General features: G+C 38.3%; 3 protein-coding genes across 7 annotated transcripts in view; 2 read left to right on the forward strand and 1 right to left on the reverse strand.

Annotated features, from left to right (window-relative positions):
* Positions 1 to 3,312, reverse strand: part of LOC106922758 (hyccin 2) — a 47,838-nt gene extending 44,526 nt beyond the window's left edge. Inside the window, exons 1-2 of one of the 4 annotated variants that reach the window (XM_014995444.2) lie at positions 3,126 to 3,312; positions 2,806 to 3,000 (exon numbers count right to left, since the gene is read on the reverse strand). The gene's annotated coding sequence lies outside the window, so the exon portion shown is untranslated. The other 3 variants (XM_088001621.1, XM_014995442.2, XM_088001614.1) reach the window with 3 other exon arrangements.
* Positions 3,313 to 4,646: 1,334 nt separating this feature from the next.
* On the forward strand, positions 4,647 to 11,376 carry LOC106922760 (CASP8 and FADD-like apoptosis regulator). Of its 2 annotated transcripts, none has more exons than XM_014995445.2 (8): positions 4,647 to 4,889; positions 5,011 to 5,339; positions 5,412 to 5,517; positions 5,642 to 5,777; positions 7,772 to 7,860; positions 8,159 to 8,237; positions 8,862 to 9,336; positions 9,416 to 11,376. In XM_014995445.2, the coding sequence occupies exons 2-8, from the start codon at positions 5,044 to 5,046 to the stop codon at positions 9,543 to 9,545; spliced, it is 1,311 nt and encodes a 436-aa protein (XP_014850931.2). In that variant the 5' UTR covers positions 4,647 to 4,889; positions 5,011 to 5,043; the 3' UTR covers positions 9,546 to 11,376. The 2 variants fall into 2 exon arrangements, with proteins under 2 accessions (XP_014850931.2, XP_014850933.2); XM_014995447.2 differs by having other exon boundaries at positions 4,649 to 4,889; positions 7,772 to 7,821.
* A 1,002-nt stretch (positions 11,377 to 12,378) lies between these two features.
* Positions 12,379 to 27,856, forward strand: part of LOC106922753 (DIP2 acetate--CoA ligase A) — an 87,886-nt gene continuing 72,408 nt past the window's right edge. Inside the window, exon 1 of the mRNA XM_088001650.1 lies at positions 12,379 to 13,321. Coding sequence (XP_087857776.1) covers positions 13,198 to 13,321 — 124 coding nt within the window. The 5' untranslated portion in view covers positions 12,379 to 13,197. The remainder of the gene's footprint in view (positions 13,322 to 27,856) is intronic.

Genomic DNA, 27,856 nt, shown 5'->3' on the forward strand with positions numbered 1-27,856 from the left:
GGCAGTGCTGGGACATCTTTATTTACAGAGGCACCTCAGTGTCCAACAAGAGATTTCTTAGTTACACTATACATTAGCAGGGCACCAGAACAAAGACAGCGTTTAGCAAATATAGTCGCACCCTTCGGTTGTTGTTCATACAACTTTCTCTACCTGCAAATTCAGCTTCAGGTCTTCTGGGTAACATTTGGGCGGACATTTTCTCTCGCTCTTCTTCGTAAAATATCTCGGGCTCGGTCAGATGAAATGGAGAGCACCTATGAGTATCAATTTTTAAATCTTGCATCAAATTCCTCATTAGATTTAGGTCAGAACTTTGAATGGACCATTTTGACACATGAATATGCCTTCATTTAAAACCCATTCCATTGTAGTTCTGGGTGTGTGTTTAGAGTCCCTCTGGCTGGTCTACAAAATAAAATTCTTTCACTATACAAGTGGTTCCCAATCTTTTTCTCCTGGGCCCCCCCAGTGGTTTCCAAACATTTTCTGTCCCCCGCTCTCCTATGGCTTACATATAGCTGTCTGGTTGAACAACGTTTGTGAGGGCGGGGAGAAGAGGATTCTTATAGACTCCCTGTCTCTAAGAATGAGGGGAAGGGGTGGGAAATCGACTTTTTTGGGGGACAAAATTAATGTACTAGCTGGACATAGACAACAACATCGGTAGCTTACAGGCTACTTATTAACCTTAAGGTGCTGTATTGATATTAGCTAGCTAGTCATCTTTTAGCTAACATTACCTGCATCCAAAAGCTTCTTTGCGTTTTACTGGTTTGCTGCCATGATTGTAACACACCTGCGTAGCTCTGCACAGCAGCAGCAGGTCTCCTTTGCTGCCGTACAGGTCTAAACCCAGCGTGAACGTCGGAGCGCTCATGTTGCGTTTAGAGGCGGCTCGGAAAAACAGGTTACCAGATGTTAACGGTTTTAACTGCTGATAAAAGTGACAGAGGACTAGATATGGGAAGTGTGGAAGCCCCTACTGAATCAACTGGACAGAGGAATAACAGAGAGTTGGCCATTCTAAGGTAAAAACCGAGCGCATACAGCGTTCATGTTTTAGTTTTTTTTCATCCATCCAGACGGTTTCCCGCGCCCCCCCCTGCAATGGCACGGCGCCCCCCTAGGGGGCGCGCCCCACAGTTTGGGAACCTTTGCACTATACAATCATATGAATACTTCTGTGCCTTTAGCGTTAACTGGGCTTGATATATAGAGTGTTTTGAAGGGTTCACTAAACAACACAGAGTGTTAGTGACTTTCCTAAAAGCTAATGCTTTACCAAGTATTTCATCTTCTGTTCTACAAAATAACAATACAGAAGCTTCTGAACCTGATTATCACTTGCTGGCGGAAACAGTAAGTGATATTACTGTTCCTTAGGAGCTTTTAATAGATTTCCAGCTCATTTGTTCCCTGATAGGGAAATTGTTACTTTGTGCCGGGGAACTATTGCCATGAAGGAACATTATTTTAATGTAGGGACATTAAAATAATACTCCTACATATTTTCTAAATCCAAAAATACCAGTCAAAATTCAATATTTTCAAATCAATCTTTTTTTAGTTCATTGACTTAGGAACTTTTTCTATATTTCAAAATTGGTGAAGTCATCCAAATGGAACAAAGTGTGGAAAAAAGAACATGATGGGTTACAGATGAACAAACAGATTAAATAGATAGATAGTGAGATAGATACTCTATCTGACCCAGGATGGATGATACACAAATGTATGGAAGGACAAATGGATGTCAGGAAGACATAGCTGAATGAATGATGGGTGGCTGAATGGATGGATGAAAAAAATTAAAAGACAAGCAGACTGACGGGCACATGAACAAAGAGATAGATGTACTATAAGGCGATGAGACAGATATTTGGATGGATGGGTAGGTGGGTAGCCAGATCGATTGATGGACAGTCAGATGAATGGACAAACAGACGAACTGATCATTGGACATCCATATGGATGGATAACAACATAGATAAACAAATAAGATGATGGATGAATAATTTAAAAGGTTCATGGATGGTCAGATTGCTGTAATGAATAAATGGCAAACACATATATAGTTCGGTAAAGCAGACGGATGGATGGATGGCAATATATTTTTTAAAGTGAATAGAAACATGTTTCAACAACAGTCAGATACTACACTTTTCCCAGACTGTCATATATGAATCCTGGTTCCTCAAGAGGAATGTTTCTGTCGCAAATTACAGAGTGCCATCGATAATAAAACAATGAAGCATGAACCATGCTTCATTGTTTTAGCAGACCACTACACTGTTACAAAATGAGGAAGGGTACTAACCTTAAGCTACCATGGTCACAATGTTATGACTGCTCATTGTTCATTAATGCACTGCTTCACTTAGCAGTAACTTTTTTAATGCAACCAACATAATAACACACTTACTGTAGCCATATCAGATATGAATGTTGCATAAAACTGGCGAAATAAGAGAAAATTCAAGCTTCCGCACCTATTTTTCAAAATAAGACACCCAGCTCTGCCGTCGGAGGAGTTCATCCTTCCCAAAAAACCGACACAAGACAAATATACACTCCAAACATTCAAGATTAAATGTGTAGTAGTCAGAAATAAAACTATCAACACACTTTGGTGTTTGACCTAAAACACTGAAGCGAACTAACCAATAACACTGACGATTCAGAGGTACGCAGCTCCGTTAGCCAGTTAGTTTACTGTTAGCTAAGGTTTTATTTAAAACAAAAAGTGCCACGACAGCCTGAGCCTGAACACAAGAGTTAGCTGCCTTAGCTTGTCTCGCATACCGTTAGCATGCCTCTTCTTGTCAGCAGCTGGTGGACATCCTCGCTTTTCATCAGTCGTGACCAGGCCGAGGCTCGCTTAACTGAGGCTGACTGCTGGCAGCCAAGCTCCAACACCGGGAGCATCTGCTGTGTGTGTGTGCGGTCCCCAGCTACCCGTCCTGGCACAACCTGACGCTGAGGAAGTCTCCTGGTTGGCTGCGGGTTAACATCCACAAGAGTGCTGATGATGTTCCAAGTCACCAGCAGCCCCCCTGACTGACTGACTACCTGGACAATTCTCTGTTTTTTCCCCCCCAGCTCGAGTGTAAATTAATACTCACTTGGACTGCAGAATGGCAAACGAGCCGTAACACATTGACTGTATAACAGGGAGGCAGAAGATGTGTTTGCCCAGGGCGGTCACTCAGGTCGGGTACTTTTCCTTCCAATGATCCCTGTGTGTCTCCGAGCTTCAAATGATCTCTCCACACTGCAATGGTGCTGAAAGACAGTGCAACATGATTGGCTGGACCGAGCGGAACTCGGCGTTCTGCAGGGGGAGTAGCAGTGATGCATTCACGGACATAGGAAAACTCTAAATCAGGATTTCAAGTCTGAACTGATACAGTACAGTGCATAACAGGAAGAAATGCAATGATGTGCAAAAGAGTTAAAGTACCACTACTTTTCTTAAATGTATTTCTTGTTATATATTTAACATTTTTACACAAATTATTATGGGAAGCTTAGGATACCCAAGAGATTTCACTCAATATAGCTAATGGTACAGAAATGTTAATCCATTTTTGACTGATGTGCCAAAACAATATCTAAAATAATTTCAGTGTGACAGTTGAATTCATTATTCTGACTCAAGATTTTTGTCTGATTTAATCTCAGACCAGTGGCATTTTTAGATAAGGGTATCAAGGGCAGTTGCCCAGGACAGCATCAGCAAGGGGTGCTTGAGTGCCCAAGTAACAAAACAAAGAAAGGCTTTATTATCTCTAAGTTGCACTGTGAATTAGTTTAGTGTTGTATTTTTGCATCTATAGTATATGAGGAGTTGGCACTCCCTGTGTTGAGTAGCCACACATATTATGCCATATATGACTGGCCTGGATAGCATTACCCTGAGAGTCCAAAGTCAAGTGAGGCATAAGCAGGACGTTTGAGAAAATTACATAATCACAGATCACAATTTCTGTTAAAATTTTGTATCATGAAAGCAATCATGGAGAGGAGGCAATGTAACAGAAACCAGCATGCCCCAGCTACCTATCCTGTTGCTTGTTGTGTGTGCTTATTGTTTATGTGAATATTTGGGTGGAGCAGGAAGGAGTTCTGCATCAGAGAATGCTGTGGGAATGCTACAGTAGACAGCTCAAGATAAAGTGCCCTCATGCGTAGTTTATAGAACCTGTGGTCTGAGTTTTAAACATTAGATTGGCAATACTTTGTGGAACAGAAGGAAGTGTCTGCAGGTTTTATGACAAATGGGAATGACTTGATCCATAATGTTGGGGACAACATGTCTAAGGTCATCTTCATCCTCCAATAATGAATATTTGTGGACTCTTAAATATTACTGAGCTCACTTTTATGGCATCATGCAATTTAACTTCCAGTTTTAAAAACTGTTGATAAAGTATAAAGACAACAAACTAACATAACTTTTATATTAGTTTGGGGGGTGGCTCTTGCCAGAACACCGCTGTGTCAGGCGAGTAATCTACTTTCAACTGTACATATTAAAAATTATCATGTGACAAATTAAAACAATTATGAATGTTGAAGTCCTTTTGAAGTATCGAAGTTTTGCTTCTGCTTTATAAAGAAATCGGAAGTTTGCATTGTTGGTCTCGACTATGGCTCTGTACCGGAAATCAGCTGTTCCTTCACTTTCGCTTTACAGGATAAGAATCCCCCTCGTCGGCCATGAAAGTCGAGGTTTCTTTTAAAATTTTTTGCAATCTTAGCTTTTCCGAAACGGGTTTTCTGTGTCTATACACCACGTAGTCTCCTTCCGTCTCTGGGTATTTCCCCAAAGGCGTCGTCACTTGTAGGTTGCCGTTTCCATTGGAGCCATTTTACAAAGCTATAAGGTAGGTCGCGTTGTATAAATACTTTAGAGACAACAACAAAAACAGCCGCGAAGCTCAATTCCACGTTAACTATTGCCATTTTGGGTTAATGCTTTTCTTTCCTTTCCCTTTCTTTTCTTAGTCGTCGTGAAGTCACTTCTATCAACAAAACAACATGTCTCCGTTTGAAGAATATGACCATAGGATCAACGCTATCGCGGAGGATCTGACAACTGGGGACCGTAGAAAGGCAATTTACCTTTGTGGGAGCTTGGTTACGGACAGCAGCGTGACTTGCGTCAGGGAGACTTTAAGAGTCAAAGTAAACTTTCACCCAGACCCTCCCCTGTTTATAATGTCCATCCTCAGGCAGCTAGGACGTTACGACATTCTAAAAAGAGTCTACAAAGTGGATAGAAACGAGATAGAAAAGAAGATTCAGACGTATAAACAAGTTCTCCCAAGATTCAGGTAATATACTTTGTTTACCTTCCGTTTCAATAGTTGACCTTTCATTCACTAACGCATTTTGTCTTTGTGCAGAGTACTGATGGTTACGATAAGTGACAATCTCCAAACGGAGGATGTGGAGCAAATCAAATTTTTATTAGGCAGGACTTTATCCCTTGAAAAAAAAGAAAATGTCAAGGTAAACCCTTATATACTTTTACTTTCAGGCTGAGAGTGTGTATGGGTTTCTGTGACTATGTGCTTTGGCAATGGGAGGGTTTCACTTTGACTGAATGAAAAATCTTACAGATGATCTGTTACAGACCTTCTTGGAAGTGATGATTGAACTGGAGAAGCTGGATTTAGTGTCACCCGAAACAGTAGAGCTTGTCGAGGACTGTTTGCGAAATATTGGGAGGCTTGATCTGGCCAGAACAGTGGCCGCTTACAAGATGTCAGGTGAGAATATTAATTGAAGAAGTTAGTATTTAAATGCTTCAAATGACTCATGAGATGCTTATGAAAAGAGAACTGAAAATGAACATTTTTTTTTTTTTTTTGGATTCTCAGCTGACTGAAATGGTTCATTAGGCATGCAATGAAGCTGAAGATTTTTGCACTGGTTTTGATAGAACTGTGCAGCACAGTGTATTGTGTGTATTGATGCACAGTTGCAGATTTGTCAAGACGCGCATACTGACCCCTGTCCACCACTAAAAAAAGTAATTGTGGCCACATGACCATTACATTTGGACCATATGGACTGTGATACAATAAGGTGACCTGGTCTGTTGAACCTTTACCATTATGGGTGGGTGTGTGCGTTACTTATCTGGGGAACATTTGACATCAGGATGCACTATTACAAAAATGCAAGCCCAAAATCTGCTTAGGTTGTTTTAGGTTGATATTTGTTGGGAAACCACAGGTCCCATTCGAAGTGGATCTTACTTGCAAACGTATCACATCCCTCTGCATTGTTTAAAACTAGATTCACCCTGTCGTGGTTTTACTTAGCGGCTCTTTCAGCAGGACAATGTGTCCGGCTAACAAAGGAGAAATGGTTCATGGTTGGTTAAGAGTAGCACAATGACAGGTATGATCCATGTAGGCCCCAAGTCACAATTTAAAGAACTCAAATTATCTGGTGTTAACATCACAGTACACTTTTGAAGTAAAAGAGGGTCCAAAACACTACAAATATGTCTATACTTGATGTATGTTGGTTAGCTGATACAATTTCTCATTGACATTTAAAAAGATTTGTATAAAAATCTGTCTGGTGCCAAACACTGTTGAGCAGGATGTCATACAATGATCCTGAATGCAAGTGGATAACCAAACTCAAGCATTAAATTGGAGTACAAAAAAAATATTCAGACTTATGTAAAATAACTGTCTGTTGAGTGAGTGCAAATTTAACCTAACAGATCTAATTATAGTGCTAAAGGCAGATTTCTTTGCTGAAGATTTAAATATGCAACAATTTATAGTTTTTTTTTTCATAACCATAATTTTCAAATGTTTCTTGCCAAAGCCTATGTATTGTTCACAGTTTCTATTCAAGTCCACAGGTCTAGCTAAAACCAAAGTTTTTAAAAATAGTTTATTACATTTCAATAAAGTGTTTCTTTTTTTTTTTTTTTTTTTTACAGATAGTTATTTCCATTGAAAGTCTGAGTATGATCAAGTTTGTCCAAATAATAATGAGGATTTTAAAGGTTAATTAGAAAATATGGTCTGTTATGTACACCTTATATAGCATCATTTAATTGTTAACAGTAGCAGGGGGTGATTGTTCTTCAGGTTTATTGAAGGTTTTTGAGTCCAGTCTTGGTTCCAGAATAATTTCAGATAAATGCTGTTTCTTTCTGTAGAGCAATTTAAATCTGACCTATGAGTTACGCAGGCATGAAAAACCCTAAATCCAGAGATTACATCATTTTGTGTCTGTTGTACAAAATATAATTTAGCAAAATGAGACTTAGCAATTTTGTTTGAGATGCAGTATTTGATCATATGTTTTCAAATGTTTGTTGCTACATAAAATGAAATACTAAATATAGTTAGATGGGTATAAAATCCTATTTTAACACCAATGAAAAATCTGTTAAACCAAAAGATTTAGTGTCTTGTGCAGTGATTGATTGCAAACCATATCAAGACTGAACAAACGTTTATATATAAAGATTATTAAAATTCTAAAAGAAAAAAATCATTTTAAAAAAGTCTGAGGAAACCGTAGAGGACTTTTGGTCAAGATCACTTTAAACAAATTACAGAAAGTATTTGTCTAGTTTAGATCGAAGCACAAGAAACAAGTGCTGAGTCAAGACAGCCCCGGCACGCTGGTTAGTTAATAAAAATATATGAACATTATATGCTACTCTTGTTAAGCTTTTAGCTAATAGGAATGGACAGTAATTGTCTCTCATCTTCTGTTCATTTTACAGGTGCAACATCTGAACACTCTTTGCCTCCACAACACAGTGGTCAAGCTGCTGTGAGTAAAATATTGAAAAAAGGTCACAATTTATATAAGGTATAAAATGGTATCGTGTGTTGTATTTGACATCACACCTTACTGTTATTTATTTTACAACTCATCTTGCCTTTTCATCTGATTAACATTAAATACGATTTTCATCAAATTTGTATTTGTTAGAAAAAAAGGTTTTTGGCAATTAAAATTGTGTTTTGCATAGTTTAAATAAATAATTAGAACTCCCAAATTGACGTTTTTGCCCACAGTAAATGGCCCTAAATCTGCGCCTTTATTACTGTGATGGGTTTGTAATGATGCATTAATGACACGTGTATGCTTTGTTTTTACATTTTAGAGTCAACCTGACCAGTACAACTTAAGGGCCGATCAAAGAGGAGTTTGTGTTATTATTGACTGCGTAGGTAATGATGGAGGTGAGTTACAAACATTTATTTAAGAAGAGGTACCAAAACAACAACAACAAAACTTTGATTTCCATCCAAAATATTCAGTAAAATGTGGAAGCATCGTAAGTGCAAAGCGCCTCATTGTTGTTTTTATTCCTCTTCGTCATCATATTGTAACTGAGATGCTTTGTATTGCTGTTAGTTTTTCAGAGCTACTTTTCAAACTTTTTCGAAGCAGGCCCTCCCCACACTCAGGTCAAGGTTAACATGTGGGAAAACAAAATTATTAAGAAATAATTTCATCTAAAAGTTGCAGGAGTCTGTCTGGCCCTTGAAGACTCCAGTTTGAGACCACGGCTTTAAATACTGTAAATCTAAAAAAAAAAAAAAAAGTTAAATTTATGAACTTTTTAAGTTGACCAGATGTATATAAAACTTCTCATTTTTAATCCTTCACATTCTGTTTCCATGAATATATGGAAATGCCCCTCATGTCCACTGTTGGGTAAGGTGGATGATCAGTGATATTATGTTAAAGGTCTTTACCGTAGGCAGCAACACATTTACTATATAAAGTGATATACAAAATGATTGTTTACTGTCCGATCACAATGTCTTTTTTATAATCTCATGTCATCTTTTCTTCCTCAGGAATGTTAGAAAACACTTTTAAGGCTCTCCACTTCAACGTTCTCTACCATACCATGCTGGGTGCTGATGAGATTTTTGAAACTCTTAAAGAAGTCTCCAAACACAGACAGAGGCGCAACGAGGATGCTTTTGTCTGCTGCATCATTAGCCGCAGCTTCGATGACAATATCCTGGGCACGGACTCGCATGGTAGAGGTCTTTCTGCCAAAAACATCAGAGATCTCTTCTTAGGTGACACTTGTCCTGTGATGGTCGGCAAGCCGAAACTTTTCTTCATCCAGAGCTACGTGGTTCCCGAGTCTGAGCATTTGGAGCAAGACGGCTGCGACGGCTTAGCCATGAGAGAAAACCCCCCCACAGAAGCAGACGTACTCTGGAGTCACTGCTGGACAGATGAAAGCCAGCTGCTACAAGAGCAGCATCACTCTGTTTACCTAAAAGCACTGACTGATGCCTTAAGCAAAGCCAAGAGGAGGTAATATTCCCAATAAATGTCATCTATGCTCATCATCGTGTTCTGCTCGTCTAAACTGCTTCTGTCATTGTCTTCACAGGAAAACTGATCTGCTTGATGTTCAAATGAAGGTGAATGGAGCCATTTATGACCATAACCAAAAACATCCTGAAGCAAATTACCGTTGTGATGTAAAACACACTCTGAGAAAAAATCTTTATCTAGAATAGAAAAGTGACAGAAACATTATGACTTTTACTAAGCAGCTAGAACTGTGGCGCTGGACTCACTACATGCCTCATGAAGAACATGTTCTCTGTGTGTATACTGACCTCTAGTGGTTAAAATGAAAGAAGACACCATAGAGGCGTAATAATGGATTTATTAAATGTTTATTTATTTCAGTAATTTAATTCTAAAAGTTAAAAATCATATATTATTGAGATTCACTGCAAACATGATGATATATTTCCAAAATTTAAATCTGTTAGTTTTGATATTTGTGGCTTACAGCTAATGAATTCCTAAAATTCAGTGTCTTAGAAAATGATAAGAACAATAACAAATACAAATGTTTAATACAGAAATTAAATTAGGGGTTTTTATGAGCTGTAAGTTATAATTATAAAAATTAGTGACAACAAAATGTCACTTTTTCAATTGAATGATTACCACTTTTTAATGAAATTTCTATAACAAACTGTATTCTTGTTTATGTGCTGCAATATTTAAGTATGTTTTCTCACACACAAACTATATATATTACATGATAAATATAACATATATGTTCATATTCATATAGTCTGAAAACTCATTTTATTGATTAACATTAGAAAAGCTGAAAATTTGCAATAACTCAACTTCTTTTGAAATATTTGACCTGCAGATCAGTTCTCTTTTCAATTATTTTCAACTCTACGCACAGACATATACAACCATTGAACATGACCTCTGCTGTGGTGACTTTACATGACGTTCACTGCGACTCTCTTTTCATTTTTAGACATTCTTTGTAAATGAAGGACTCTGGGCATTTTCTCATTCATTTTTTTTATTTATTTATTAAACTGAAAAATGGTTATTTTTTTAATCAGCAAGCAAAAAATGTCATTAAAATTTAATTTTACATCAACTCTTAGTTGGCAGCTAATGGCAAAAAAAATAAAATAAAATAAAAATCAGACTTCAAAATAAAGAAGTAAAAAAAGATTGTACACTATGCTACCTTCATGCCCTGTAGAGTTTGAATCATTTCAGGTTTGTGCTTTGCTAGTCTTCATGAAATCTTAAGTCTAATTTATATATTTATGTTGTTGTCAGGCATGTGTTGCCCATTTTATGCCTGTGTTGCTCATTTTACAAAGCCTTTTATGTTTTTATTCACTTTATATGAAAAACTCTAACTAAAATTAATTTTTTTAACTATCAGCTAATAGATCCATAAGATATGAATCATGTCAGATATCTAAAACCAACAAACTGTTGACACTTTTCCTGGTGAAACTGCTTTCATTCATTTTATTGTCATTAACTTCCAGTGGGGTCTTTGTTGAATATGATACATGTGGTAACCCTTCATGTTGATGTACAGTACAAAGAGAGGGAAGTTGAAGAGAAATTGAATATAAAGATGTAAATTCAAGGTAGACCAAACATGCAAAGCATTACATCATATGAAAAATCTCAACAATAATCATTGGGCAGACAAAAAAAAAACATTAGAACTGTTTTGAAAATGTAACTAAGCAATTGTTTTCTGTTACCTCGCTGTTCCTTTTACTACTTTACATTATTTTCTCTTGTTTTGTTATTAATTGTTATATCTAAAGGACATTTGTCATTTTGTATTTATGTAGTACAAAAGTTGTCTGTTTTGTTGTTTTTTTTACATTCCTGAGATGTAATGTACTTGTATTTGATGTATCTAATATTAAATGTAGCGTTTTCATTAGCAGGACCTCATGATAGCAGAAATGCGACCCTATGTAATTAATCCAGGTTTTGTGCTTCTCTTGGTAAATTATTACTCTGATTAATAAATTACAATTTATTTATTTATTATTTACCTTACAAATTATTAACCTTTGATGGTTAGAAAATATACAATCTCCATGATATATTCATGGGCATTATCTTTTAAATACTGTCACAAGAACAAAAACACTAACATTGTTTTGGAATGTGTTTCATTACTTATTTATTTCTGCTTGACAAGCAACAGAAATAATGTTGCTTGTCATTATTGGGAGGAGGAATGACCGTAGGAAACAGGATTTCATCTTTATGTCAACTCTGACAAATATATATTTTTTATATCGGCGCTCAGGAAGCCCTGACTCAAATCTTCACGTTAAACTTGAAGGGTTTTGCTTGACCAAACTTTGAAATTGGGTTGTCTCTTATATGACTATTTAACTTGTCTATGACCCGTGTACACTCACAGATCTTCTACCACACTTTTTCATTCCACTCAACTCTATGACTTTGTAAAAGCGACCCAACATATATTCAGCCTACTGCTTTGGGTCCCTGCCCTAATCTTTGCACAGTGTAAATCTCAGGGATAGTTTTGTTGACTGACAGTTTTAGTAAGCTGCACCAATTTGTTTTCAAAATGGAAAACAGATTTATGTAAACACACTGACAAGAGTGTGATGGTAAATTGAATGCCGCAGTGGTAGCTTAATATTTTACATTTCATTTTCACTTAACTGCTTGCAAATAAATCTCAGTGAATAACTGAAAATTTCTCCATGGCTTTGGGAGTACAATAAAAATAAATTTGGATTCCCCCTGCTTTACTTTACCTCACGGTACTCTGAGTATGACACTCAACAAACTGGAGAGAAACCAAATGTCCATAGATTATTTTTTAGTTTTTATATTCAAAAACATTTCATCCATAATGTATTTTATGTAACGATGACAAATTTACACTAAAGTTATTTATTTGCAGTCCTTTGCTGAATAAATTAATTGAACTTTTAAACTGAAAAAACAATGCAACCTGACAGATTTAGGGAGTTAATTTATGCGCTACCTGCACAATGAACAAGCAAATAAACATTGTGCAAGTGGTCCCCCCAATCTAATTCTGCTCATTATAATTCTTCATGTGTAGATTATAAAATGCTTATAACAATTCTATCAAAAATACGTTGTCATTAGTCTGATTTTTTTCCTACCATACTTTTTTCTTCCACTCAACTTTTCTTTAATATGCTAAATATGCATTTTTTCAAAAAAATATTTTCTGCCTTTCTGTGGTTCTGGTTTTCTTTACATTTCATTTACGTCGCAGACAGCACAGGAACGCTTTTGTAAATCTCAGTGTTTGTAAGTGCCTCAAAAATATGACAGTAGGAGGCAGGCAAGTTGTGTAAGGAGCTCTAGCACAGAGTTCACAAACACACGCTCACACACATACGAGCTACCCTCGTCGTGAACGCGCACCGTGAGGACTGCTGTTGCTATGATGCAATGGCGACTGCGCCGTGGGAAGCGAGCGAGGAGTTGAATGAGTTTCCTCCACAGTTGAGGACACACAGCCGCCGACAGTCCCTGTGGGGAGCCGACAGCCGCGGACACACCGATAGAAGCCTTTCCGGACTCTGTGCATGGCAACACGGATCCAGGTGTGTCCACTAGCCTTGCAGCTAGCCGTGTCATGAAGGTTGGAGAGATTTCACACACCTTTGCGAGACGTAGCAGCAGCAGCAGCGAGGCAGGGGCGGCACCAACACCCTGTTCGCTCTGAGCCGAAACGCACCCAGGAGCGCCTGTACACTCCGGTTTATTTATTTATTTTTTATTCATTATTATTAGTCACGTTTTGTGGCATTGTCCTCATCACCTCAGCGGACCGCATCGTACTGGACCACCATGGCTGAGAGAACCTCCGCCGGGTTGCTCTCAATGATGCTGGAACCCACGCCGGCGGTCGCGATGACCCTTCCCGCGGAGGTCCGGGAGAAGCTGGCGGAGCTGGAGCTGGAGCTGTCTGAAGGTAAGTTAAGCTCGGACTGCAGGCCAGGGTGTCCTGACTGGGGTCTTCCTTTAGGTATGACAGCTTTCAGGACCACCGCCCTTTATTTTGACTTTTTGTGTACACTGTTTGAAAACATATCGGCATCACTGTCGCCCCTCTTCTCTGTTTATTTGATAGAAAAATGGCCCCAAATGAACTTCTACCTTTTTGTATCCTCTCATAACAGGGACTTAAAGGTCAGGAGGTTATGACTCGAAATGAATTTAATTCAGTGTTTTTGTCCTGAAGTTTTACAATTGATCACAGATCAATCATATCTGATCAAATGGATCTAACCCAACAACTACACTGACACACCCGTGATACTGATGTATGCTTCACTCAGACTCCTCTGTTAGAAGCATATAAAAGTTATCCATCCATCCATCCATTTTCTATACACCCTTGTCCCTTGGTGGGGTCGGGAGTGTTGCTGGTGCCCATCTCCAGCTAACAATCCGGGCGATAGGAGGGGTACACCCTGGACAGGTCGCCAGTCTGTCGCATAGAAAAGTTATAACTGTATTTATTGTAAAAGCAGCTTTAAGAGTTTTTCTTAATGTCAGGTTTTGTTTACTTGCAAAATCCCTTTTAATGCTTCAACTATGGCATTTATTGTAAACAGAGCCCAAAGCATTCAAACAAAGCATTCTGCCAGGTTACTCAAAAGGTATTGATCAACACCATTGATTTCAATCTGTTATCTGAAATTTATCTTTGATTAAATAAATATATATAGCCTATATATATTTTTCACATTAGCTCTATGAATGCATAACCACAAAATCGCTTCAACAGGCAAAATGTTATGTAAGCCACCTCATTGCAGTTTTTTCCTGCATTGTGTCCACTTTCCATTAGCCCTTCCTGCTTGATCCTTCCAAAGATTGGAATTAGATTTCCTCATATTTGCTAATCACAGGACTTAACGCTAAGTTGTTGTAAATCAGCTCCTTACAGCGGGCTCATTGGTTGCTGGTAAGCAGAAATCCTCACAATGCACTAATCTAGTCCTCTGAACAAAAAGAAAGAAGTGCTTGTTTTTGTCCACAAAGGGCTTCTGTTGTTTTTTTGGGTTAATTCAGTGAGACTCATTGTTAAGCTCTTTCCTATTATCTAGTAAAATTAGCTAAGCTGCAATAAAGTTCTGCTAATTAATGACCTACATTAATTCTGATTAGATTTGTCATTTGACCCGTTTTGGTTTTTTCTTTTTTTTTTTTGTGAGATTAACAGAGGAGGTCAGGTCTTGAGTCACATTTTAGATGTCACTTTTTTCTCTTTGGGGGTTGTCTCTGCTGCAGAATCCCACCATGGTTAGAAGTAGACCCAAGGTGCATACACTTTAACAACCACATTAGCTGCCTCTGAAGCCTCTAATGGAATACACATGTTTTCAAGAGTGGCTACCCATCTAATCTATATATGTCCAGTTTCCTCTTCCTGCTCTCCACATGTCACATCCTGCTCTGTCCCAGCTCAGATAGCACTGTCTCCTTGCTTTTCTGCCACTGACATCCCGAGTTGTCCCTTTCCAAGTCTTGTCCCCTGTTCCGTGTTTGTCTCCAGGCCTCGCTGCCTCCATACTTCCTACATTTCTTTTCTGATCAAAGAAAGGAATGTCATGTTCTGAAGGCTAAAGAGATGACTTCTTTTTCGCTGCTCCCTCACGGACTATTCCTGTCTGCTGCTCTGAACTTTTCACCCCGTAATGATGCTCTTAAAATGCACCAGCCCTTGTGTTGTGTCTGAGTACAGTATATTTTAGGTAACTCATTTCATCAGAAGCAGATGAAAACCCTTCAAGTCCTGCGGAAAAGATTTCTACGCTTCAAAACGAGCTCTTCTGCCTGAGACAGAAAATCAAGACACATTTCTCTCATATTGAGAAGCATACCTTGGTTCCTTTTGCATATCTGAGTGAATCACTTGATGTGTGAGTGTCACGAAACATTTTATTCATGCAAAGTGTGATGCACACTATCCTGTGCTGTTTATCAGACGGATTTGTCTGAGTAGTATCAGTTTGAGGCTATCCAGCAGCACAGATAGATAATATTCCAGCGTCAGCATCTAGGGCCAGCTGATGTGTGAAATAAACAATCTGCAGCAATCTTATAACTGTAATGGTAGGCAGGTTTTCCTCCAGGGATGTATTCATTTTCAAATTCTCTTGTTTTTGTTTCTATTTTATTGGATAAGTGTTTAAAAGATGTTGCGAAATCTGCTTTGCAGCTTTCCAGTAATTATTATTTTTTTAAATAATGCACCATTTACTTTAGCGAAACAGATGAGATTTCTTATGTGGTTTGTAATTATCATCCAGATAATTCTGCAACTTTCCCAAACTGGATTCACCTCCAATCAAATTCTCAGCTTTGTGGCTATTAGAAAGAACCTGTTATCTCTCATCTGCTGACCTAAATGCAGATGATGGCCAAAAGATAGGGCATAAAGGAGGCCAAGAAGATGGATGATCCCCATTATCTCCTGCAGGGAAGAAGTAGAGAGCGAGACGTGTCTGCTGAGTAATTCATAGAGCTTAGTCTATCATTCCCCGGGTTTTCTGCCTTCCTCCTCCATTTGCTCTCTAAACCCTCTGATTACAACGTCATTTTTAGTCCAGTGCTGCTGAAGTTTGCATGGGTAAATGCCAGAGCTTTGACTTGTCATTGCCCTTGTTTACAATGCTCCCATTGAGCAAACATTTATAGGGGAGTTATGTGTTTTGTCTTGTTTATGGTCACATGAATGCACTGGAAATGTATGCTGAGGAGTGCACAGAAAGTGTGCTGAGGACAGAATAACTAATTCTTTGAAACCTAATACATATTAGGATATTCTTTATCATTTGTCACATTGTTTCATTAAGGATACAGGCTCTAGATTTTTATCTCTGACCTAGAATCTGCTGCTGGTTTGACCCAATTTCCCCATGGAGACCATTAAAGTTTCACTATTTATCTAAGCTGTTAGATAAGGTGCAGCATAATTTGCTGTATTCCAGCAGGTGAACAAGTCTGTCATAGGGTAATAGTACTCATAAGATGAGGACAGATGGTTTCATTATACAGTACAGTTTCATTTGTACTGTACAGTATTACAGTACAAAATATTCATATCTAGATTTTGTAAAGTACTTCTAATATATATATTTGGGATTTTAAATATAGAATAAATGTAAAGTTATACATATCTGAAGAGCTGAGGGGGAATAATAATTGTTTAATTGGCATAAGTATTTGTTCAGACTCCTTTACTGTGATCCCCCCCCCAAAAAATCTAGATTAATGCAACCAAAGGTTTAAAGGTTAGATTATAAAACGTCTCAAACAGTGACATTCAGAACACTGCTAATCTGCCATGTGAATGTTAAAAGAAGTATGACAGATCTGCAAAGATATTCTGGAGGAGCTTCAGAGATCAGTTTGTTCATTAGTTGTGCATTCAAACAGTTTTGGCCCTTGTGTAAGAGTGGCAACAAGAAAGGAATTGTTGAAAGAAAGTAATCAAAAGTCCCACTTTTAGTTTGCCTCAAGCCATGTAGGGGCACCAGCAAAGATATGGAGGAAGGTGTTCTGTTCAGATGAAATCAAACTTGGAAGTTTTTTGGAATACAAGCAAAACACAAAGTGCAGCGCAAACAAACAAAATGCATGACAATTTTTCTGATTTTTACAAGTAAAAAACCCAATAAAAACATTTTAGTATTTGAAATACAAAAGAAAGTTGATGAGGTATTAATACTAGCATGGATACATTTAAAGCCACTTTATTGAATCTAAGGTTATCTTTCTGCTAGATATGATTTTCTTTTGTCAGCGTTTGTTTTCCAGTTGAACCTAAAACTTGGTCCTTGTCCTGAAAGGAGGGTGTGGTCAGTGGATAGCTTTGGTGGCCAGCTCTTTGTAAACCTCCTCGGTGGAAAGTATGACTGTTCAGGAAACCCCAGTGAGCTGGACTCCCGAGTTTGTTAGGAAAAGACCACATCTGTCAACCACTGTTTAGAGATACGAAATCATTCTGTGGTACCTACTGTCCAAAAGGACATGAAATTAAAGAAAAAAACAGATACCACTGGGCCTGCTGTGAATTTAGCCTGTTATTTCAGACCAAACAATGAATGAATATAGACATAAATTAAGAGCTTGAAGCAAATGTAGAGGATTTAGGCGATTACCGAAGGAGCTTTCAGCATTGCTCCTGTGCTCTGTAATAGGATTCAATGAGAGGAATGTTGAGTCTTTCAGCCTCCAGTTTGGCTGCTGTAGCTGTTCTGAAGTCCAGCAGGAGCTACAGAAGCAGTACTGCTTCACCCCTATCATAGTTTAGTAGGGGTACCACTATAAATATTTCAAGGGTGTGCCTCAGATCAGAGTAAAGCTTCAGATACTTGTGCTGCTCTCAAGCAAAACCGCATTTTTCTCACTGCCAACTTGTGCACAAGTAATTGTGTTGTACATGTTTGACTTCATTTACTTTTGTTTGTGCCTCTGGGTGCTTTGTGGAGTCGGTCCTTCCCATTCTTTTTTGGTTACATACCACGTAGCTTTGTTTTGTTTTAACCCACCAATGACCTACAGTAAACGCTATTGTTTTTCCTGCACGCCTTGCTCTCTTCTCACTCCTTGCCTCTTGTTTTTTTTTAAGCACTCCTCTGCTTCCTGTCTGTCTTTGTACTGTAGGAGCCATGAATATTTAAAGTACTGCAGTATGTCAAAGTGTGTCTGAAATATATTTTTTTTTCTCGATTTTCTCAACTCTTGTGGAGTCTACATAGTTTTTATATTTTCTCCAGATAAAGTATTGGACTTTTTATGTGTTTGAATTGCTCTTATTTGCTGTTACTGGGACTTAAACCAGTGATTATTGTATTATCACACCAGAAGTTATTTTTTCACTATTTTTATGGAACATTAAACATCCATCCATCCATCCATCCATCCATCCATCCATCCATCCATCCATCCATCCATCCATCCATCCATCCATCCATCCATCCATCCATCCATCCATCCATCCATCCATCCATCCATCCATCCATCCATCCATTCGACCTTTCTTCCTTGCTTGTCAGAAATGTTTCCCACACGTTCACACTAAACCAGATGGAAAACTAAGATTATATTATTGAAAAGTCTGATTAAAAAAACAGCTAAAAGTTGATAAAGTGGTTTAATACTCTCATGTTTTTTGTAAATCATATTTGAAATGAAATACATTTTGGGAACAAAATGTATGATTTAACATTACGCTCATCCCATTTTTTGTTGAATTTCTGAAAGTACAGGAAATATTTCAGTAAGGGCCAGCGCGGTTTGCTGACAAAACAGGCTATATTGACCACTTCAAGGATACTCTGTAAATTTCAAGCTCCGTACACCTGATTCTTCTTACTTAAGGCTTCTGTTCTGCCTCAGTGAGCATTACAGAGTTAAATGTTTGCTGCCCTTTCACTTGTTTTGATTTCTCACCTCCTGAAGACTGAAAACTCCACGAAGCACCTAATGGCCTCCTTAAGGCATCGAAAGAGAGTTAAAAAAAATGAGCAGCGCATTTCTAAGTAAATGCTATGGAATATTTTCCGTCCCAGTTCAGGGAGCCAGTTCAGTGAAATCAAGATGCAAATTAAAATGTTTGTGAACGTGAACAGCTGAGAGTTTTAAGAAATGTGAAGAGGTAATATACTTTTTAGATGCCAAAGAAAAAACCTCATTTTTTCACTCAGCATCAATTATTATTGTCTGATGTTTGATTCTAAAAAACCTTGCTTAATGTTTTCCTTCTATAATACTTACATGTTGGTGGGGTGGCCATTTCAAATGACCGTAGGGTCACATTAGTAGCCTTAGCACAGAGTTTTTAAAGTGCTTATTGTGCTTAATATTTCATGTTTTTGCTGTTCTACTGTCTCCATATTAACACAAGTGAGCTGCTTATGAAACAAGCAGCTCATGGTTTCTCAGCCAACTAATGCTAAGACACATTTCACCTTTTAACTTCACCAAATTTCATATTATGAAAAGTTTGTTGCAATATTTGTGCACATAGTAAGATCATCAAGATAATTTTGTATATTTTAAGCCTCACACTGAAGTCTGTAATTCTGTATCAGACTATTTTTAGCAAGAGCTGACACTGACACACACACACTGTGAGCACAATATTTTAATTCAAAATAAAAGCACCACACTTGTGTTTGGGTGAAGAATGAACATTTTTTGTTTAATTCTGGATTTGCTCCTTAACTGACAACTCTTTCTCTTTGTAGCCTCAGTAGGGTTACATAACTCAGTCTGTTAAGTAGCATTCGCAGACTTTTATCTGCACTGCTTGCCATTGCAGTCCTTATTCCTGAAACTCTTTGTTTAAAAGGAAATTAGTTTCATGTATCGTGATAAAATATATTGTGATAAAAAGTAGAACTGTTGTGACAGTATTACGTCCTCTTCATTTATAGAGTTGTTTCAGCATAAGCCAATGAGCCAATAAGGTTGATGATAAATTCACTTTTACAAATGTTAAAAGTGGTCGTTGGTAGCATTTTAAAATCCCTATGAATAAAAATGAGTCGTCCCTGTCTGGTCAGGGCTGTCAACACTTAGTGACTTTCTGTGACCTTTTTAGTGGGGGGGGGGGGGGGGGGCTTGCAGAGTTCAATCTGCTCAGCATGACTTCAGCATGAATCTGTTGAACACAGAGAACCAATAAGTTACCTTTTTTTAAGGCTGCCTTGAGAAATAAATAAATATGGTTTCCTGACCATCTCATACACTGTGGTTCATGTATCAGGCTAAGCAAATTCAAATATTAAGCTGCAAGATGGAGTTTGGAGGTCCTCTAAAAGCAGAAGAAGGAACGGTAAAGAGGAGCCAGGAAACATGCAATCCTGTTTTACTTTCTATTTTTTTCTCTGTTTGCTTTGTTTGATCAATATGAGAGCCTGCACAGGTGTTGTGGGCAGATCAGAGACAAATGCGGCTGGCTGGATCAGGAACCTTCCCGGTGGAAAAACAAACAGACAGAAAATGTCTGGAATGTGCTGTGACCTATGAACTTAAACGTGAGCAGAGGGCTTCCCACTACTGGAGGGCACGGCAGCATTAAACAACGCAGCAGATTGCTTTGTATGCTTTCTCTGCCTTTTAAAGAAAAAGAGCTACTTCATTTCTCCCCTTTTTTTACTTCATGCCCTTGGACGTCCCTGCAGATTATGGGAGGGAAGAACCGCGTACGCTGGTTTCATTTTTTGTTATTGTAGGTCCAAAGGCAGTTTTCTTCCCCTTTAGATGTAAAGCTTAACTTGGCAGACACAACCCGCATACCAGAAAATGTGCGTTCAGCCTGTACACTCTGTGCAGGCAGACAGTTTTAGGTGAGCTGTGCTGCCGTTGCTCTCCAGAGACTTTTCCCCTGTGTGTTATTTAACTTGCAGTGAGGGAGGAAAAAAAAAGAAATGCAAAGTGAGGGCAAGTTAGGATTGCATGTAAAGCTCTTAAAACACCTCAGGAGACGATTGATTTCTGCAGGCAGTTTTTAGCTAATCTTTGCAGTAAACATCCACTTTTTTTTCTAAATGCTCTTATTGGTGCTTTTATATTCGGGTCCCTTGGTAGGAGACAAAAATATTTGCTAAAAAAAATCCTGTTAGAACGAGAACAAGTCAGGCAAATCAGGAGGTACACCTGGAGTAACTTAATCAAGTAATTCTATCAAAAAATGAATAATATGAGCACAAAAGTTGCTGAGCAAGGACTTTATCTCAGAAAGGGCAAAAACAAAAAAACTGATACAATCTAATCCCTGTTTGATCTGACTCAGGAGATTTCACCCAAACTATATTCAGTTACGTCCCGAAAAGAAGACATTTTTCTTTTGTGCAAGAGGAACGAGGGACTGGTACCGATTAAGTTGTGCCTTTAAGATTACTTCTATGAAATATTATCTTGATAATCCAATCACTGTATATGCTGATGATAGTTTATTTATAATTTTTCCATCTTTAAAGTTTGCCACAGCACATCTGCAGCATTTACAAATTACCCCTCTGTATTTATAATTGCTATTGTGCAAAGAATTCACACAATTTTGAGCTGGTGGTAAGGATTTTTGGGTCTGCAGAGGCCTTTTTAGACTGATTGTGCCTCTCAGAGGATGCTTTAGTTAAAAGTTTAAAGTTATCACTGCTATTTTCTCTAACAGTGACAGAGATGTTTCACTGACAGGAAGCATGGAGCGATGAGTGGCTTTTACTCTGATCTGCATATGAGGACATTTTCTAAGCTGATAACTGAGACATTATTAAGTTTACATCATTTCTTCTGCTTCTGTAAGCACTGTTTTGCAGCCCATAAGTTCACGCTAGAGATTTTGAATAACTTTTCCAAGCAAGGGTTTTGTCTGGAATCTCAGGCACGACTGGACAAACAATGACACGCATATAACTGACCAGTAATCTAATAAAACACACACGAATACTGTTACACGCCCATGCCACGACTCTGCTCTTACTCACAACATTCTTGACATAGAGATCAGAGTCCTGAGCAGCTTGTGGGTGATGTTTACGCCTGTGGTCACATACTCGCCTCATGGTGACCAGTGCGGGCCCGCTGTTTATTCATGAAGGTTTCCCATCCATTGTCCCCTCTGACCACTGGTCAAGGGATTCATTGAACAGCACGGCAATAGGCCTGCCTCTTTAAATGAGGCGTCTCAAGGAAAGTTAGCTGTAACTGAACAAAAATCCACAGATTGTTGTTGTCTTTTGCTCTCATTTGCACTGACTTCAGATGTTGTGGGTGTTGCCAGACTTTTTCAGCATTTCTGCATGTGTTTTTTTTTCTTTTCTCTTTGCAATCAAATGTTTGTTGTAAGCAGCTGTTTCTATTATCCGTAGAAATCAAAATAGCTGGGAGATCTCTTGTTGCATGACTCCTCACTTTAAGAAATTCTTAATGACAACTGCATAAACCCCTAATGCAGCACGTAACGACTTCACCCTGCCTGTCATTACAACAGTCTGAAGTCACTAAGAAATAACAGAAAGTTTTGTTGTGATGTCATTCTTTCGTGCAAACTTTCCCTTGAGACCATCTGCTGCAGCCTTAATTCACAAATGTGTGGAATGTGCTTGATAGTTAACCTTATTTCCTGAAAATTAGTGGAGTAACATGACACGGTTGCTTTGTCGTTCCCTACTTAACGAATTTAACACGAAATCAGATTTTATTTTGCTGTTGAAATGGTGAGGCTATGCTTAAATTTAGCAACTAGGACATGATGTCAGAACAATCTGATGATCAGGTGACTTTATGTAACAACATGAGTGAAGTAAGATCATGTAGCTTTGTTATCGGCATTTGTTTGAATTTCTGCATCATGAGTCACAATTGGTGAGTTAAAATTGCTTCATGCCGCATGTTTTTATTTAGATAAAAATGCAAAAGTAAGTTTATTGGGATTGATTTTGTTTTACCAGCGCAACAGTAAACTGAGATTGACAAGGGTCTCAATCTCAGTCTGACTCTGGTAGTCAGACTCTCTGACTACAATGTAAATCTGAAACAGAAAAAAAGGCCTGTCACATTTGTCTTATTCAAATAAAGGCATACAATTTCCTAATTTTATTGTGGTTTTGTTGTTTTCTATCTTGCTCGTCAAATGTTTGTCATTCTTGTGGCCTACGGCTGTAAAATTATTTCAAAGGTCACACTTTGGGCACGCTTGGTGTAAGCTAAAAAACAAAACAAAAAAAAAGCATGAAAATAATAACCAAGTTGAGTTTTGCAGCGTGGTCTGGTTTTCTGGACTATCCAAGTCAAAGCCTTAAAGGGAGTTGTATTTACATGACATTGCTCAAAGGGCCAGCTGATGCAGGAGAAAAATGGGAGTAAGAAGACAAGAGTGGGAGGAATAATGAGGCCTGGGTTTAGAATCTCCTGTCAGACACGGCTGGAGTATGTCAGAGCTTATGAAAATCATCAATTCCTAACTTTTCATTTCTTTTATTTTTAACTTGTTTATACAAGACATGAATGCTCTGGCTCAGGAACTGACAGCAAAGCATTTTTATTCTCACAACCACTGCTCACTTGACATTTTCTCTTTTTCAGTCCATTCTCTGTAGAGCCAAGAGATGGTTGTGTGTTAAAGTCCCACTAAATCAGCATCGTCTGTTATACTCCACCAAAATCACTTAATTTTTCTTTCTTTCCCATTGTGACACTCAGTTTAAAGTTCAGCAAGTCGTCTTCACTATGTCTACAAGGCTAAAGTTCTCCATTTCTCCATGAGCATGGGTTTAATCGGTTCTTCCTCAGTCAGCCCCGGCCAGATTCGTCTCCATTTCCAGATTCTGCGTGATTCCTTCCTGTTTCTCTGGAATCACCTTAGGGGTGGTACGAGATGGCCCCAGGTGGGTAGTGTATTAAAGCGATGAGACTGGCAGCAGACTTTATTGGTTAATTTATTCATCAACAGCTCCGAAGTAGTTTGGGTGATGGTGAACTGCAAGTTGATAATTCAAAGCTTGAGGTCCAAACTTTTTTTTTATCAATTGTGGTGGAAGAGCGCACACATTATCAACTAGATGGGGAAACCCGCAACAAACAAATATGCCAAAAGACTTGTGGAAAACTGCATGCACAAGGGTACACGCATAAAATGACATTATTGGAGAGTCGACCATAACTCGTGCGTGCTCATGATCCCGCCCACATTCCTGCTCACATTCCTGCCTATATTCATGTCCACAGTGTGATGAACACGCTGCCAATGGAGACACACCCAGCTTGGCTAGAATCAAACCAGACATTAATCGGTTAGAGTGACACTTGACTACGGAGAAGGAGCTTAAATAGAGCGAGTTGCTGCCATGGGATTTGCTTATTCAATACTGACCAGGTTTACCTGATAAAGTGGCCATTAAATGTATGTTAGGATCAGCTCAACTTCCCAAAATACAACATCTGACTCTCCCTTTTGGTTCATGACTTTAATTGTCCCTAAACAGGCAGGGGTCAACAGGGTTGTTTGCAAGCCTTGGCCCCTCTTGACTTGATGTTCCTGCTGCTGCATTATGAGAAATTCTCCAGCCTCCTCCAGGCCACAGATGGGCTGAGGTTTAAACTGCACCTTCTCCACAGAACCAACAAAAACAAAATAACAACAAAAACACTGACTACAGACTGAGAGCCATGTGCTACAACTTCTGTCTGGAGACGTTTGTCTGTAAGTCTTGTCTCTGCTTGCATTTTCTCTGTTTACAAGTCTGGCGCGTGCATATGTGTCTCCATAGATGAACCCACACAGTCATTTCCTCCTCTGTTGCTTGTGTCATGCAGCCTGTTCTTTCATTTAGGCTGAATTTGGCCTTTGCAGTATGTGTGGGGGGAGGAGGGGTTATAAATGCTAAAGCAGATCCTGTACTGACTGCCCAGTCTGCGTCTCTTTGGAACTGACCATTCATTCTTGTTCCCTGTTTTTCTTCTTTATTTTTTTTTGTCTCCCTGAAATTGATGGTGGAGGGTCTAAGCTCTGACCGCCTTTCTTTGGAGAAAATGCTGTTGCGAGACTAAGCCTGGGCAAGAGTTTGTTTTTGTCCTGGAATCAGCTCCTCTTGTTTTTGAAGTATCAGCTCACTAGTTCAGCCCCACCCTTGGAAATCCAATACTGGCTCCACAAATAAGGGATATTTTGTCTGTTGCAATGGACCGGTATTTAATAATTGCACTCTGAGCTGTTTATTTTAATACAATGTGTTTCAGAGGGATCATGCATTCCTGTTGAGTACAAAATCTTTTCTCTTTGTCCTTAGGAATGGTTCGTAATATTGGACACTTAGATTTAGCTTTTTAGCTTTTTAGTGCTATACTTGTGCTGGATTGGAAACTGTAAACAATAAACTTTCACAACTGTTTACTTAAAGTAGCTTGATGTTTTAGTTGTTACAATGTTTCCAGTTATTTTTTTTATTTTGTATGTTAAATAATCTTAAAATGTTTGTAAATTAATTCCTCCTGCTTTACTTCATTTCTTCTAAATATAATTCACTTTCACCGATTTTGTTCAAGGGTCAGCTGGAGGCTTGTTGTGAAGCATTAGTAAACAAACAGAATCCGTTGACGATTCTCCCACCTGAGCTGCACATCAGCCTGACGCCATTATAATCAAAGTGAAACACTGTAGTGGCAGCATCATGCAGTGGGGACAAGTAAGCTGGTCAATGACTGAAACGGGAAGAAAACCTGTTAGATTCTGCAGGACTGGGGAGCTTGTTTAGCTACTAACAGCTGTGACTACTCTAGACCAATTAGTCAAGCTAAAAAGGAAAAAGGAAGTTGAAAAGGTCAAAATTCAGGCTTAAATCCAATTTAAGTATCTGTGGCAACTCTTGCAATTCCTGTCCACAGATGCTCTGCGTCTAATTTGACTGAGTTCAAGCTATTTTACAAAGAAAAATAGGCTATAATTTCATCCTGCACATCTGATGGAGACTTTTAAGAAAAGATTTGTAACTATAATTGCAGAAAAGGGTGTTTAAATGAACACAACTACATGCCATGCTTTTAAGATTTTTAATTTTGTATTCGTTTACTTGTACTTCAAAATATGTGCTGCCTTTTTGTTCACAGAAAATCAAAAAAAAAATATGGTGAAGTTTGGGGTTATTATGTGACAAAACACGCAGGTTTTGCCAAGCTGAAGGTGTGTAGTACTTTTCTCCCGGGTCAGAGGGTTGCCTCACTTGCTGAGTGTTTGCTGTAAAATGCCTCAAAGGTCTCAATTGCTTCACATTCCACAAACATATTCAGTTGTTTTCCCTGTGAAATCTGGCATTTAAGTGAGGAAAAAAAAAAAAACTACAATAAAAATCATGTTACAATGTGTTTGACAGAAAGAAGTAAACAGACTCCTGTACTAGATGCTGTTCTGTTTTGTTTATGACCTACTGTTATCTCACTTACATCTGTAGGAGTGTCTCCCTGCAGAAGGTACATTTTACCTTTGAAGATATACTTCAGAGCTTTGAGGTATCCCATTTGTCAGAAAGATGGTTTACATCCAATTTAACTTCGGAACTTAGGGTTGCTGCAGCTATTTGCAGCACAGATGTTTAAGAGCTGCCTGCTGTTGATCTCTCTTTCCTCTGTTTTGCTTTTAAGTTCACGTTGCTCACCTCAGCTCACCTCAGGCTGGAGTTTATCTCATTTTATATATTTATTTTTGTCTGGGTTTCCATTCCGTCTGTCTGGCTGTCAGGATCCTTCTGGAGAGGCTCAGTCAGGGGTTTCACCACCGACAGTAATCCTAGAGGTTTCTGTGGGGAGGATATTGATCGAGAAGCTGGAGGATTGAAAAAGAGCAGATGTGGAAATGGTTGAAAAATTTAGTCAGGAGGAGGAAACGGGGTAAATTAAAGGAAAAACCTGCAAATTATTTGTCTGTAGCATTAGATTATTGAAGTTTATTTTAGTTTACAAGGTGAGAAAACTGAGTTAAATTTAAATGATCTCTAACTGGGATGAAATGTAAGGTACAAATCAATTTAATTTTTGTAGCTACTGAATTCCTATTTTTTTGGAAGTCCTTTCTAGATTTTGTTGCGCTAAAAAGATAGGATTGGAAAGGGCTCTTGAAAAATGTAACATTTTTGGTGATGTTACAGAGCTCAGTGTTGAGGCAAAGACACTCACACTTTGCTGTCTTTTACGGAAGGTAGTGGATTTTAGGGAACATCTGCCCTTGTTTCTGTACATTTGTGTAAATTACAGCCAACATAAATTGCTTTGAATTCTGAGAGATCGGTGCTGTTTGAGTCCTGATTATACATAAAAATAGAGTTGGCTGAATGCTGCTGGTAATTTGGATGCAGAAGAAGAAAATTTAAGAAAGTGGATGATTAGGTGGACATTGAGTGTTCAGTAAGAAACCCTATAGCAACTAAAAAGCCTTGATTAATTTATTCAGTATAACTAGCAGGACGTAAAAAAATATGTTGAAAGGAAATATTACTCTTAAAATTTATTACAAATTACAATGGTACATAATTTAGGAAGTATAGACTATGTATAAGAATTTTACAGTATAGTACATGGACTATATTGTAAAATTGGCCTAATTTCTCTGTTTGATTTGTTTTTGTTTTTGCATCTGCATGGATGCAAAAACAAAAACTGTGTTGTGAATATTGTGCAAAATATTGAATGCCCCCCTAAAGACACTGGCCTGATAAAACTGAACCATAGTAAAAAAAAATCATACTGACTTTATGCCAGTTGTTGGCTGTGTTTCTAAGCATTACATTAAACTTAGTAAACAGGGGACCGCTCAGATTTGTACATGATTGACACATTTAAATTAAAATGAGCTCAGCAGGTGCAATCAGCTCTAAACAAATGTTAGATTTTAATTCGATCCAGATTTGCACATTGCAAATCGACGGGTGAACATGTCATCTATATCATCTGCATAATTTATTAACTAAAAACTAGGTTGAATTGTACTTTATGA

The sequence above is a fragment of the Poecilia mexicana genome, unplaced genomic scaffold (genome assembly GCF_051168715.1).
Source record: "Poecilia mexicana isolate PSO_F unplaced genomic scaffold, ASM5116871v1 scaffold_2, whole genome shotgun sequence".
In the NCBI taxonomy this organism is placed as follows: domain Eukaryota; kingdom Metazoa; phylum Chordata; class Actinopteri; order Cyprinodontiformes; family Poeciliidae; genus Poecilia; species Poecilia mexicana.

Excerpts from the sequence above, each read along its gene's own strand:
- LOC106922760 (XM_014995445.2), top strand. The coding sequence starts at position 5,044 with ATGTCTCCGTTTGAAGAATATGACCATAGGATCAACGCTATCGCGGAG. Across the intron at positions 5,778-7,771 it reads GGCCGCTTACAAGATGTCAG|GTGCAACATCTGAACACTCT; the intron begins GTGAGAATATTA and ends TTCATTTTACAG. Across the intron at positions 8,238-8,861 it reads CTGCGTAGGTAATGATGGAG|GAATGTTAGAAAACACTTTT; the intron begins GTGAGTTACAAA and ends TTTCTTCCTCAG.